At 49.1% G+C, this 15312-nt stretch overlaps 1 protein-coding gene across 1 annotated transcript in view; it reads right to left on the reverse strand.

Annotated features, from left to right (window-relative positions):
- Positions 1–262: 262 nt before the first annotated feature.
- LOC311227364 (active breakpoint cluster region-related protein) overlaps positions 263–15312 on the reverse strand; it is a 133536-nt gene continuing 118486 nt past the window's right edge. The window contains exons 19-21 of the mRNA XM_084312982.1: positions 14471–14576; positions 13024–13165; positions 263–914 (exon numbers count right to left, since the gene is read on the reverse strand). Coding sequence (XP_084169108.1) covers positions 810–914; positions 13024–13165; positions 14471–14576 — 353 coding nt within the window. The 3' untranslated portion in view covers positions 263–809. The remainder of the gene's footprint in view (positions 915–13023; positions 13166–14470; positions 14577–15312) is intronic.

Here is a 15312-nt window from a genome sequence, read left to right on the forward strand (position 1 = left end):
GCAATGTTACAAGTGTACGAGGGTTGTGTGCAAAGAGCACAGCCTCTCAATTTGCACAACGTGCACAAAATAATAATTGTAATGATCTTTACAATAATAATAATATTGCATTTCACTGTAGACCGCAGCAGCGATAGAAATATATGGCGAATGTAGCTGTGCATTCACTGTACATGTATTGCAGGACAATGTGTGTACTGCCTAATATCTGTGTTGGTACAATTATATATAAAACGATATATATTTGAGCGACTAGCCCACTAGCGTGAAGGGGCTCCTTTCCTCAGAGCAGCCCGCTTGTATCACCACGCTCGGCGCTGCTGCGATGGTGCAGGAGGTTGCCTCGCTAGTGGGATAGTCGCTCAAATATATATATATATATAAGCATTCTTGCACTCTTCCGCTGGCAATAAGCTACACGCGCCCCGGGGACCAATCCAAGTGCTCCTGTCCGTCTTCGTCAAGGACGCCACAGCGTTAGCGATCTGTTGTTGTGCATGTTTTTCTATTGGGTTTATCTTATTGGGGTGGGAACCCTTGCGAGCACGGGGAGAACATGCAAACTCCACACAGAAAGGCCTGGGAGATACCCCACCTGGGTACCTGGCATCATGGAAACCTGGTCCCCAAGCGGGAATCGAACCCTGGACCTTCTTGCTGTGATGCGACAGTGTTACCACTACACCACCGTGTTTTGTACACCAAGACGGCAGGAAGGTGGTCTCACATGGTGGTGGTCTCACATGGTGGTGGTCTCACATGGTGGTGGTCTCACATGGTGGTGGTCTCACATGGTGATGGTGGTGGTCTCACATGTCTGTGTTCTCCTCCGCAGGATCTGAATCGTCGTGTGACAGAGAGGTCTGGGCAGCGGGCAGGTCCTCACACTGTAGGTAGAAAAACACCACTTGGACCTACACACACACACACACACACACACACACACACAGATTTATATTATCTATATGTGACGAGACCTATAATTTTTAGGAAGTATAAATGTATAGATGATTCCTTTCGTCAAATGGTTGTTGGTTGACACAAACACACACAACAAAGAGAACACACAAACACACACAACAAAGAGAACACACAAACACACATAAACACAAAGAAAACACACAAACACACACACACGCACAGAAAGAAAACACACAAACATACACACACGCACACACACAAAAAGAAAACACACAAACACAAAAAGAAAACACACAAACATACACACACGCACACACACACACACAAAAAGAAAACACACAAACACACACAAAAGAAAACACACAAACACACACGCACAGACACAAAAAGAAAACACACACTTACACAAACAAACAAACAAACAAACAAACAAACACACACACACACATATAGTATATATATAGAAGTAGAGGACATTTAAAGGACCACTTTACAAATTTAAAACTATATTTGAATGTATCTGATGACACAGTGTTGACTCTACTGTGTTACATTTCCTGGTTTCAAATCACCTCAGAGGTAAAACACAAACGCCACGTTAGTCTCTGATGCTGCTGCCCGTTCACCATATTATTCACACAGCAGACGTTTTCTCTTGTGTCCTGCTCAGATTGGGTTCCTTAACCCTTTCACTGCCACACGACAGAAGGTTAACCCTTTACTATCACACAACCGACGGTCGCCGTCGTCGGTTGTGTGATAGTAAAGGGTTAACCTTCTGTCGTGTGGCAGTGAAAGGGTTAACCGGCTGTCGTGTGGCAGTGAAAGGGTTAACCTTCTGTGTATCATCGCAGTGAAAGGGTTAACCGTTTTGGTAGTGCGGCAGTGAAAGGGTTAATATATAAATATATATATATAGGCGCAGTGGTCAGAGATCATACTTTTAAATACAGCAAAAGAAGGAAGAACCTTCAGCTTCACAGTCAGCTTGAGGACGTTCCAGGTTCCAGAGCATCAAAGGAGAAAGCAGTTTTTCTAGTTCAGAGCAAACTGGAGGAACCCTAAGAACCCACCAGTCATTTGAACGTGTAGAATAGGTTCCAAGAGTCCATTCCAAGAGTCTTGTGATGTAAGAGGGAAGTTTACCAATAAGGGCTTTAAAAATAAACAAATACCAAAGATAGTTACACCTTTCAACCAGAGAAGGCCATCCAACATTTTCATAAAGGACACAGTGGTGGGTATCATATCTGTTACCAGTAATACATCTGAGGGCAGAATGATGGACCGAGTCCAGCGGTCTAAGAGTTGAAGCTGCAGCATGCCTATAAATCACATCACCATAGTCCATAATTGATAAGAAAACAGATTCAACAAGCCTCTATATTAATTATATTAATCACAGGAAAGCTGGATCTATTTCTGTACAGGAAGGAAGCCAATTTTCTGTCACAGCTTGGAAGCAAGAATATCCACATGGAACTTAAATGAAAATTTGACATTGATATATGGTGGATATAATTATTGTTGTGAAGGGCCAGATTAAACTGAATATATATATGTATCGTTTGATATACCTTGTATATTATTTATATATATACACGGAATATCCCTTTACCTGCGTACAGACCAGAGTAATATTCGCTCTCCTATTGGACAGCGCCCCAGGCGCCAACGACCAAGCCCCCAACGGCAAGTTCAAAGGCTACTCCGGGCATGTCAGAACATGCCCAGAGTTTGCGTAGTAATACGAGACAAGAACTGAGGTTGGGACTAGATATTCACTTAGGTATAAATACGGCGCAGGTGTAAACAGCAGCAATTCGTTCATTACTAGTAATACCTTCACCACGAGTCAACATGCAGTGAAGTGAGCAACCTTGCATCTAAATAGAGCATTGAGAACCGCGTGCGAATAGAATGTTAAAGTGTCAGAGTTTAACGCAGTAACGTTGAGTTCGACTTAATCTAATGTGAAGTAATAGTCGATCATTTATTGTATATCGTGCGGCCACAGTTCTTCCGTATGTAGCATTACCCATCGGTTCGTCGTGTCTTTAGCTAGTGCACTTATCCAGGCGGTGCGGCCTAAATACGTGCCCACACCCGAGGAGTCCTAGGCGAGAACCGTTGGACATGTACACAGGAGAATTGGCACCGGCGATTGCAGAACCATTTCTGGTTGGATTATATTGCTTTGGGACCGTGACCACCGGAGAAGAGCACCGTTGATTCCACTGTCGTTTGGGATTTAACCTCGTGAGGATTACCATTCGGGCCCGCCTCGTGGAAGGGGCTGGCTAGCTGTCGTCAATGCTGTCGAGCATATTGGATTACAACTATTGCTTTTGTCTGCTGATCAAGGGAGTACAAGCACCGGCTCCTGTACCTGGAGCCTCTTTATTCCTCGTTGACTCAGACTGGGTACCCGAACATTCCTCTACCCCTCCCGGCTTTACACCCCGGAGGGAACTCAGTGTCTCCAGTTGGTACCGGTGTTGCCCTATATAATTGTTATACAACAGGTGGCGTCAGCTTAGACCCATCATAGTATTCCTACTATTCTCATTGACTTATGCTCTTGACTGACTTTACGTATATTCTTCGCCATACAAGCGCGACTCTAATTCTCAATCTGTAACCTAACGTTGCCTAATAATAATAAATAACCCTCCAATAGAATTTCTGTGTCAATGCCGTGTTCTTGTGTGGGTGTTCACCATCAATATTTGATGTACTGTTTGGCCAGTAATTAAAGTACATAACTAGTAGTGGTTTAATATATCACAATCTTTAATACAGTCAGGGTTTTGTAACCCCTCAGTTACAATTGGTCCTTCGAGCCGGAGGGTATCAGTGTAATATTTAATATAATATTAATATTAACCATGGCCAGCGGTGAACACTCCCCAAGCGGCTCTCCCAAGCTAGAACGCCCGCAGCGCAAACGTCAGCCACCTCCCTATCTGGAGGAATTCGCTGTCGTTCTACCACCTAGCTTATCTAAACAGACGTTAAATACGTATAAAGCGGATAGTCAAAGCATGTCAAATCCTATCGACTTGGTGACCCTGCCAGTAGAGACCCCAGTGGGTTCTAACGAAACTGACTCAGCTCACGGGGGGGGACCAGGTGGGACATGACATGACTATACCTCCGGACAGCGTCACCGGGATAGTCCCCGGAGCGCTCCAGGATAAAGAAAGCGCTCCAGGGACAGAACCCGACAAACAACCAAGAGAAGAGAAGCGCGCCCAGGAGATGGACCTCGGGGCGCGCCAGGAGAACAGATCTCCAACGAGCTCTGTCAGAAGCCGATCACCTCCGTCAGTGTCATCCCCCAGCGAGGCGGACCAGATACTGGCGCAAGCCTTGATCGCCACCCTGACAGCCTCCACCGAACGCGATCGACTTCAAGCAAAGACGCTTAGTGAGCGCGAACACTCCGCCATGGAAAGAGAGCGCCTCCACGCGCAACTCCAAGCGCAAGCCCTTAGTGAGCGCGAACACTCTGCCGTGGAACGAGAGCGCCTCCGGGCGCAACAATTAAGTGAGCGCGAACACTCTGCCATGGAACGAGAGCGCCTTCAGGCTCAACAGACGAGCGAGCGCGAACAACGAGAGCGCCTCCAGGCGCAACAAGCAAGCGAGCGTGAACACTCTGCAGCGGAAAGAGAGCGCCTCCAGGCGCAACAATTAAGCGAGCGCGAACACTCTGCGGCGGAACGAGAGCGCCTTCACACGCAACTCCAAGCGCAAGCCCTTAGTGAACGCGAACACTCTGCAACCGAACGAGAGCGCTTCCAGGCGCAACAAAGGAGTGAAGACGACCGCATAAGACTGGAGGAGAGACGCCTTCAGACGGAAGAGAACATTGAAAGAGACCGCGCCAATGCACAGCGCGAAGCCGCCAATGCCCAGCGCGAAGCAGAGCGCGACCGGCTGCAGGCGCAGATGATAGAACAATTGATTGCCAGGGCGACAGCCCCTCTCTCCGCACGGAGCTCCCGGAGATCATCACGACAAGGGTCTAGGGCACCTTCCCCTACCCGACAAAGCGACCCGGGACCCGGCCAACAGGAGGATCCTGTCTACGTCTCCGACCCCCCTCCCCGACCGCTCCATACGAGACCCAGCCACCGGGAAGAACCGGCCCACGTCGCCGAGAGACTGACTAGAAGACTCCAAGACCTAGAAGAGGAAGAGGAAGAGGAGGAATGTCAAGCCCATCAGCAGCAACGTACTCTGGACCAGGAGGCCCAGTACAGCCCCGACTTCAGCCCCGAGTCACTGCACTACAAACCCCCGACCCAACTCACGGGTGAGTTTGACGTACAGTCAACACCGAGGAACAGCACCTGGGTACCCGGCCTCTGGTACCCACCAAGTACCAACCCACGACAACACGTACGGGGAGACTCGCCCAGGAGGCCTCTTCCCCTACGCTCACCAATGTGCCAGCCATCCATGGCATCGTACCTTGGCACACCGACGTTCCCAGACTTTACGCGCGAGGACAGAGCACAGTACACGGAATTACGCATGTGCTTGGAGACTATGATGTCCGACGTCCCCGACGAGTCGTACAAATATGCCATCCTCCTCAAGCATCTCAAGGTGCCCAGAGCGCATAACATAGCGCTGGCATATTCCAACTCAAGTACCCCATACTCCGCGGCTCTAGTGGCCCTCGACCAGCGTTATGGACGCATATGGGACTACGTGATACAAGAAATAAGAGATATCGACCGCCTCCCCCCAGCCAAAGACAATAGAGCATTGGATGACCTCTCTATCAAGGTACAATCCCTAGTAGGGATGCTGGGGTCTCAAAAGGAGAAAGGGAGATATGAACTATATGCAAACTCTAATGTGGAGCGAATACTAGAGAAGCTCCCTCCAGCCCGCCAAGAGCGCTTTCGGCGGCAGAGAGACCACCGTGATCCCGACGGTCCCGAGCCATCCCTCCTAGACCTGGCCGCCTTCCTCGCAAGGGAAGTCAGCAGCCTACGACTGGACACGTTCGTGTGGAGTGGATCTAGCCCAAGAGATGGACCTCGGAGATCTAACGATAACCGCCGGTCAGTGACCGTTATGCACCAGGCCGAGTCAGTGCCGCAGCACAAGAACCACAGCACCCCCCCGACGAAGGGGAAGTGGAAGATTGTATGCCAGTACTGTGAAAAGGAACATTGGCTGTCTCAATGTGACACTTTCAAGAAGATGACCGCTGACGAGGTGAGTCAGTGGATCAAAGCCAACCGCCGCTGCTTCCGCTGCGCGCGCAGCCATATGGCAGCTGAGTGCCGTTTAAAGAAGAAATGCAGCAAGTGCGACGGCGCCCACTTGGAGGTCCTACACGACAGCAACAAGAAGAAACCCGTACCCCCAAGCAGCTCGAGAGTGAACGTCATGTACATAGACCCTGCGAAGAGTGGGAGCTCCCGAGTGCTCTTGAAGGTGGTCCGAGTGATATTAAGCTACGAGGACATGGTCATGGACACTTACGCCGTCCTAGACGATGGGTCAGAAAAGACTCTCCTCCTCGCATCCGCCGCAGCCCGGCTGGGTCTGCGGGGGAGCGAAGAAACAATGACAATCCGTACCATTAGAAGAGACCTGAAGACCATAAAGGGTGAAAATGTCTCCTTCACGATAGCAGCGGTCGGGCAGCCCGAGAAGCAGTATAGAATTACTAACGCCTTCACCAGCCAAGACATAGGCCTGTCACAGTACACCTACCCCATCCCAAAGCTGATGGAAAAATACGTGCACCTACGTCAACTACCTATACCGCTCATCGACGGCGCCACCCCGACCCTGCTCATAGGATCCGACCACGCACACCTCATCGTCCCAACGGACCGGGTCCACATCGGGCCCAGAGGCTGTCCAGCAGCGGTCGAGACCCGCCTAGGTTGGACACTACAAGGCCCCCTCTCCGGGTCTTCCAACCGACCAACAGCCACTCGCTGCCTCCACTCAAGGATAAATGATGAAGACACCACCCTCTTACAGCACGTCAAGAGGCTATGGACATTAGACGCGATGCCCTTTAAGAATGAAAAGAAACTCGTTCGCTCAAAGGAAGACACTTATGCCCTCCTCGAGCAGAGGACAAAGAGAGTCGAGGTCAATGGAGTGATGAGATACGCAACTCCACTCTTGAGGCGAGAGGGTATGCCCACCCTCCATGCCTCAAAAGAAGCGACAGAGCGATATCTACTGAACACCAAGCGGCGTCTAGCCAAAGACCCCACTCAAGCCACTGTGTACCGCGCTGAGATTGACAAGCTGATCACAGCGGGACACATAAAGAACTGCAGCTACCAGATCGGACTACAGAATCTGAATAAAGAACTCTTGCCCGGCCCAACACTCTGCCCCTCTCTACTCGGCGTACTACTACGTTTCCGCCAAGACAAGGTGGCCATTAGCGGCGACATCAAAGGGATGTTCCTGCAGGTGCGACTAGTGGAAGAGGACAAGCCCTTGCTGCGGTTCCTATGGAGAGAGAGGATCGGGGATGAGCAACCATCCATCTACCAATGGGAGGTCCTCCCCTTCGGAACCACATGCAGCCCATGCTGTGCTACGTTCGCACTGCAAAAACATGTGACAGAAGACCCTGAAGCTGACGAGGAGGTCAGACAAAGTGTAGAGAGGAGTTTCTACGTGGACAGTTTCTCGACGCCAGAAGAAGCCGAAGCCCTCCTACTCAAGCTCCGCGCCTCACTGATCAAAGGCGGCTTTGATCTCCGGCAGTGGGCCAGCAGTGACCCTCAAGTACTTCGCAGCCTCTCCCCAGAGACAAAGGCAGCAAGCAGCGAGACCTGGATGGCGACCATCCCAGGTGAAGCACAAGAAATGACATTAGGCCTAGTCTGGCGCTTCAAAACAGACTCGCTCCATTACAGATACACACCCCTGACCACGGAGCAGGGAAGGTCGACCCCTCTACCGACCACCAGATGGAGCGTATACAGAACACTCGCAAGGCAATACGACCCGCTGGGGTGTATCCTACCTTACACCACCCGGGCGAAAATGATTGTACGAGAGCTGTGGGACAAGGAACAGGGCTGGGACGACCCCATACCCGACCACCTCGCTTCCACCTGGAGAGAGTGGGAGAGAGAACTCAACTCGCTCCAAAATGTGAACATACGCCGAAGCTACTTCCCACCCACAGTGCGGCTGGAGACGTGCCAGATGGACCTGCACGTCTTCAGCGACGCCTCAGAAGTGGCCTACGGCTCGGTGGCTTACTTGCGGGCCCGAGAGGAGGGAGGAGAAATACACACAGCCTTCATCCTGGCTCGCTCAAGGATAGCCCCCCGCAAGCAACAATCGATCCCGCGTCTAGAGCTCTGCGCAGCTCTGGTAGGCGCGCAACTCGCCACGTTAATCCAATGTGAACTCACCATCCCGGTGCAAAGAACAATCTTGTGGTCAGACTCCATGACCGTACTCACATGGATCCAATCCGATTCATGTAGATACAAGGTCTTTGTGGGAGTCAGAATCACAGAGATCCAAGACTTGACAGGATCAGCGTGCTGGAGGTACGTGGACACGAAACAGAACCCAGCAGATGTCATCACACAGGGGATGTCCCTAGATGACCTCACACGTCACAATATCTACAGTGACGGTCCTGAGTTCCTCAAGCTCCCGGAAGAAGAGTGGCCTAAACCCACCCCTCGGGAGGCTAGTCAAGAGGAGGCAGAGATCAATAAATCTATGTTCTGTGGGTTGACGCACACACCAGTCCCCACTGACCCTAACATAGACGACTGCCCCACCTTTGAGAGTGCGCAGTTAAAGACATTCCTGTGGCACCACCCTGAGGTTCCCCCCACTACCGACCTTAACGCAGCTAACTATGAAGAAGCAGAACTCCTTCTGCTACAGCGAGCCCAAAGAGACTCGTTCCCCGACGAGCTAGACTGCCTGCAGGGAACAAAGCCAGTCCCGTCAGACAGCAGACTGCTCCACTTGGCCCCCGAGCAAGACACCCATGGCCTCATCAGGGTGGGTGGTCGTCTGAGACGGGCCCCGGACTTAACGGATGACGTCAAGTTTCCTATAGTCCTCAACAGCCGACACAAGGTCACCGAGCTCATCATAAAGAAATACGACGAGGATGTGCACCACGCTGGGGCAGAGAGAGTCTTCGCTGAGATCCGACGTCGCTATTGGATACTGAATGGAAGAGAAGCAGTACGTCGCTTCCAGCGGACTCGTCTAGACTGTCGCAAGTGGCGAGCACAACGCCCTCGAGTACGTCTCAAGTGATGTAGCACAGGGGTTCTCAACCTTTCTGCTGCCAAGGCACCCCTGTGTTCAATAAAATATTCCAGGGCACCCCTACATACGATAAAGACTTTTTCGGTCCTGTCTTTTTTGCTACAATGATGATACAATGATTCTTTATTTGCCGTGCTGTCGTTGAGATGTTTTGTTGTTTGTTTGTCTTTGTCAAATATGAATTGCCCCACGCGGGATCAATAAAGTTGTCTGAATCTGATGACAAAAGTGCTTGCTTTCAAAATAATGTTTATTTAAGAAAAAACTGAAAATCATGTATTTTTTTTTAATACAGAAAAGGATCACTAAAGTGCTATCTGTTGCAGCTGCACTGTTCTCCATAAAAATAGCATATTTGGATAAGTTTGACAATTTCTCAAAAACAGAAAATCATGTATTTTTTAAATACAGAAAAGGATCACCAAGTTACCATTTCTCAAAAAATATAAATAAATACAGAAAATAAGCACTCGTTCACTCAGTGGACATTTCTAGCTCAATGCGAGGTCCGCTGCTGCTGGCTAATAATACGGTCAATACGTGGGGAGATCTTTGACAAGGCAACACGCATGTCATCATCATGGCTCAACTTGGCCCTATATTTTGTTTTCAGAGCTGCCATGGATGAAAAGCCAGCTTCACACAGATATGTGGGGCTGAATGGTATCAACACCTTAACTGCAGCATCATGAGATACTTGGTACTCAGCACCACACTCTGAAACTAGCTCTCCAGGTGGTATCAGATGAGATTTCAATGAGTTCTTCCAAGAGTTTGGATGGAGATGTGTCAGGAAGCTTTGTCTCAATGTTGTCTGTAAAGTATTTTTTTATCCAGAGTGACTTAATGATTTTCAGATTTTTAGAAATGGTCAAACTTATCCAAATATGGTATTTTCATGGAAAACAGTGCAGCTGCATCAGATAGCACTTTAGGGATAATTTTCTGTAATCCAAAAAATAATTTGGATTCACTGTAAAGTGCCTGTTCACTATAAAGTGCCACGTTTTGATATATTGAGCTTTAAACTTTAAGTACATTTTTTGGAACACGCAACCTAAAACACCTTCCTCTCCCAAACCGTTCCTGCAATTGTTTTATGTTGCATGATGATCATGGATACATTTATTATGTATTGTATTTTTTATGTTTAAATATCAACATAATCTGTCTGTCCACCCTGTACATTTACTATCAATATAATATAGTAGTCTGACTTCATCATATCTTTTCAAACGCACACACATAGAGGGAGAATGCCCCCCCCTCCTTCCCAGTCCTCCTTCCAAGTCCCCACCCTGCTGTTCTCTGTCGCTCTGAACAGGGCTTGTTGTTAGCTTATGCTAAAGGGACATTAATTCCGGTCTTAAACACAACGTGGCCACAAAGGAATGGCAAGGATTGCAAAGCATGTTATATGCATTTGACCCGTTGCGGAATAAAACAGCAGGGATTTGTTTTGGGTCGCAAAAACACTATCCTTGCTGTGTTTCAATGTCCGCGTTCCAGATCCAGAGTACGCTACTACTGCTGAGCTGAGAGACGCTAAGCTCACTGCTCAGCCTGCTGCTGTGTTGAGATGCATCCTTATTGGCTGTGTGCTGTAGAGCGGATATGAGTCACGACACCACGGAGTTTCAAAATAAGAGTATCATAATGACCTAAATGTTGCTAGCTTTCGGAGCCTAGTTATTTAGCTGGAGCTGCGCGTGGGCAGAAATGAGACCCGCTATAGGATTTTCAAAATAAGACTGTTGTCATTCTATATTTTTAAAGAACATTGCCAGGCATCTCGCGGAACCCCTGGCAGCTCTCCGCGGAACCCCTGTGTGCCGGGGAACCCCTGTTGAGAACCGCTGATGTAGCAGATGTCGACCCAGTCACCCCCCAACACTCTCTTGATGGGGCGGCTGTACCCCGCGCTCCCACAGACGGTGTACAGACCCGAAGAAGCGAACGGCCGAAGAATGTGGAGGTACAGTCAAGTATTGGCTGACAAGTTTTGGAACAGTTTCCTCCTCCACTACCTACCGTCTCTCCAAACCCGCCAGAAATGGGTAAAAGATAGAGACAACTTACAAGTGGGCACAGTCGTTATGATCATAGACCAGTCACTACCCCGAGCTATGTGGCCGGCCGGCCGCGTAAGCAAAGTGATCACTGGTGCCGACGGAAAGGTCAGAGCGGCAGAAGTTCTTGTCCAGGGACGGACCTACACCCGACCCGTGGCGAGGCTGATAGAATTGCCAAGGCTCCCTGACTCCCTTGATGACGATCATGACCCACTGACTTTGTAGATTGCCCTACTCCCCACAACAGACATTGAGTAGTTGACAGGACTATTAATCTGTCTTCCCTTTAACTAATTAGGTGCGGACTAATTAGGAGGCGGCTGTTGTGAAGGGTCAGATTAAACTGAATATATATGTATCGTTTGATATACCTTATATATTATTTATATATATACACGGAATATCCCTTTACCTGCGTACAGACCAGAGTAATATTCGCTCTCCTATTGGACAGCGCCCCAGGCGCCAACGACCAAGCCCCCAACGGCAAGTTCAAAGGCAACTCCGGGCATGTCAGAACATGCCCAGAGTTTGCGTAGTAATACGAGACAAGAACTGAGGTTGGGACTAGATATTCACTTAGGTATAAATACGGCGCAGGTGTAAACAGCAGCAATTCGTTCATTACTAGTAATACCTTCACCACGAGTCAACGTGCAGTGAAGTGAGCAACCTTGCATCTAAATAGAGCATTGAGAACCGCGTGCGAATAGAATGTTAAAGTGTCAGAGTTTAACGCAGTAACGTTGAGTTCGACTTAATCTAATGTGAAGTAATAGTCGATCATTTATTGTATATCGTGCTGCCACAGTTCTTCCGTATGTAGCATTACCCATCGGTTCGTCGTGTCTTTAGCTAGTGCACTTATCCAGGCGGTGCGGCCTAAATACGTGCCCACACCCGAGGAGTCCTAGGCGAGAACCGTTGGACATGTACACAGGAGAATTGGCACCGGCGATTGCAGAACCATTTCTGGTTGGATTATATTGCTTTGGGACCGTGACCACCGGAAAAGAGCACCGTTGATTCCACTGTCGTTTGGGATTTAACCTCGTGAGGATTACCATTCGGGCCCGCCGCGTGGAAGGGGCTGGCTAGCTGTCGTCAATGCTGTCGAGCATATTGGATTACAACTATTGCTTTTGTCTGCTGATCAAGGGAGTACAAGCACCGGCTCCTGTACCTGGAGCCTCTTTATTCCTCGTTGACTCAGACTGGGTACCCGAACATTCCTCTACCCCTCCCGGCTTTACACCCCGGAGGGAACTCAGTGTCTCCAGTTGGTACCGGTGTTGCCCTATATAATTGTTATACAACAGGTGGCGTCAGCTTAGACCCATCATAGTATTCCTACTATTCTCATTGACTTATGCTCTTGACTGACTTTACGTATATTCTTCGCCATACAAGCGCGACTCTAATTCTCAATCTGTAACCTAACGTTGCCTAATAATAATAAATAACCCTCCAATAGAATTTCTGTGTCAATGCCGTGTTCTTGTGTGGGTGTTCACCATCAATATTTGATGTACTGTTTGGCCAGTAATTAAAGTACATAACTAGTAGTGGTTTAATATATCACAATCTTTAATACAGTCAGGGTTTTGTAACCCCTCAGTTACAATTATGGTTTGATATATGGTTGAAAATCATATATCCCATATGCCCTTGAGCAAGGACAAACCTCCACTAATGTGTTGTATATATATATCACACCCACCTGTACCACTATCTCCTGGGAGATATCCACAGCAGGGCTGCACTGCCCCAGCACTGCCACAGGGGGGCGCAGGAGGCTAGGACCAAATATCGTGGCCAGGTTCAAAAGAGACATCTTATTGACCTGCTGTCTCTCTGACACCCTGGGGAGGGGGACATGGGAGAGATGAGATACAGTCAACCCCATGTTCTCCAGACGTTCTCTATGCAAATACAAGTATGCAATACAGGGTTATGTTTGTACTACTAGTGTGTGAAGTGTGCATCATGTTGAAATGTGTCTGAAACTAAATTAAATTATCTTGCTTGGCACCAGGGAACCAATGGGATTGAACAACAAGATGATGGGATGTAATATGATGTCATCACGTTTCTTTTTGGTCCCACTAGAGTTCAAACAGTGTTGGACGCCCAGGCAGGAGAGGTCTGATTTGCATTTAGCTACATGCGGTGTGGTGTTGTTACAGTATGTGTTTGTGTGGAGAGGTTGAGGTGGAGGTAGAGAGGTTGAGGTGGAGGCTGAGGTGGAGGTAGAGGTGGAGATGTTAGTGGAGGTAGAGAGGTTGAGGTGGAGGTGGAGGTGGAGGTGGAGGTGGAGATGTTAGTGGAGGTAGAGAGGTTGAGGTGGAGGTGGAGGTGGAGGTGGAGATGTTAGTGGAGGTGGAGGTAGAGGTGGAGATGTTAGTAGAGGTGGAGGTAGAGGTGGAGATGTTAGTAGAGGTGGAGGCTGAGGTAGAGGTAGAGGTAGAGGTGGAGGTGGAGGTAGAGGTGGAGGTGGAGGTGGAGGTAGAGGTAGAGGTGGAGGTGGAGGTGGAGGTAGAGGTAGAGGTGGAGGTGGAGGTGGAGGTAGAGGTGGAGGTGGAGGTGGAGGTGGAGGTAGAGGTAGAGGTGGAGGTAGAGGTGGAGGTAGAGGTGGAGGTAGAGGTAGAGGTGGAGGTGGAGGTGGAGGTAGAGGTAGAGGTGGAGGTGGAGGTAGAGGTAGAGGTAGAGGTGGAGGTGGAGGTGGAGGCTGAGGCTGAGGCTGAGGTGGAGGTGGAGGTAGAGGTAGAGGTAGAGGTAGAGGTGGAGGTAGAGGTGGAGGTGGAGGTGGAGGTGGAGGTGGAGGTGGAGGTGGTTGGTAGAGATGTTAGTAGAGGTGGAGGTGGAGGTGGAGGTGGAGGTAGAGGTGGAGGTGGAGGTGGAGGTGGAGGTAGAGGTTGAGGTGGAGGTGGAGGTGGAGGTGGAGGTAGAGGTAGAGGTAGAGGTGGAGGTGGAGGTGGAGGTGGAGGTGGAGGTAGAGGTGGAGGTGGTTGGTAGAGATGGTAGTAGAGGTGGAGGTGGAGGTAGAGGTGGAGGTGGTTGGTAGAGATGGTAGTAGAGGTGGAGGTGGAGGTGGAGGTGGAGGTGGAGGTGGAGGTGGAGGTGGAGATGTTAGAGGAGATGTTAGAGGAGGTGGAGGTGGTTGGTACCGTTGCAGGTGGTGCAGCAGGTAGAGGAAGGTGTGTCTGTTGACCTCAGGACACGTCTGAAGCAGAGACAACAGAGACAGCAGCCTGGAGCCCATGTCTGAGATGACTACAGCAGAGACAACACACACACACACACGCACACAGACACACAGACACACATACACATACAGAGACACAAAGACACACACACACAGAGACACAGACACATACAGAGACACAAAGACACACACACAGACACACACACGCACACAGACACACGTACACACACACACACACACACACACACATGTTGTATGTATCATTCCAGTTAAGGTACCTTGTGTATACTGCACCTTCACTTTTACTTGTACTCATAGAAATCATTCAGATTACAATTATTTATTGCCATTATTAGGGATGTTCGATATTGGCTTTTTTACCAATACTGATATACCGATATTGTCCAATACTCTCAACCAACCAATACCGATATATGCAGGGTCTCCGCCCCCAAAAAACGGAATAATTTCAGGTAATTAACATTACTTATTACATGGCGTTTTAACATTCGCCAAAATGCTTGATTGTGATTGGTCAATAGCGCTCGGTTGCCCTTAACAGCGGTCAATTATTTCTCGATAATTCACCGCTGTTAGGGGCAACGCACAATAATGACCGCTGTTAGGGGCAACAGAGCGCTATTGACCAATCACAATCAAGCATTTTGATCGCAGTCACGAAACCTTTACCATTATGCACAGCTGCACTACATCAGGTGCAATCAAGACAAGTCCACACACCTGCCGGCAATGACAGAGGAGCAACAGAACCACTGCGTCTGCATTTGATCTCGTCTTGTCAAT

Source organism: Notolepis coatsorum (genome assembly GCF_963971535.1).
Source record: "Notolepis coatsorum genome assembly, chromosome: 4".
Taxonomy (NCBI): domain Eukaryota; kingdom Metazoa; phylum Chordata; class Actinopteri; order Aulopiformes; family Paralepididae; genus Notolepis; species Notolepis coatsorum.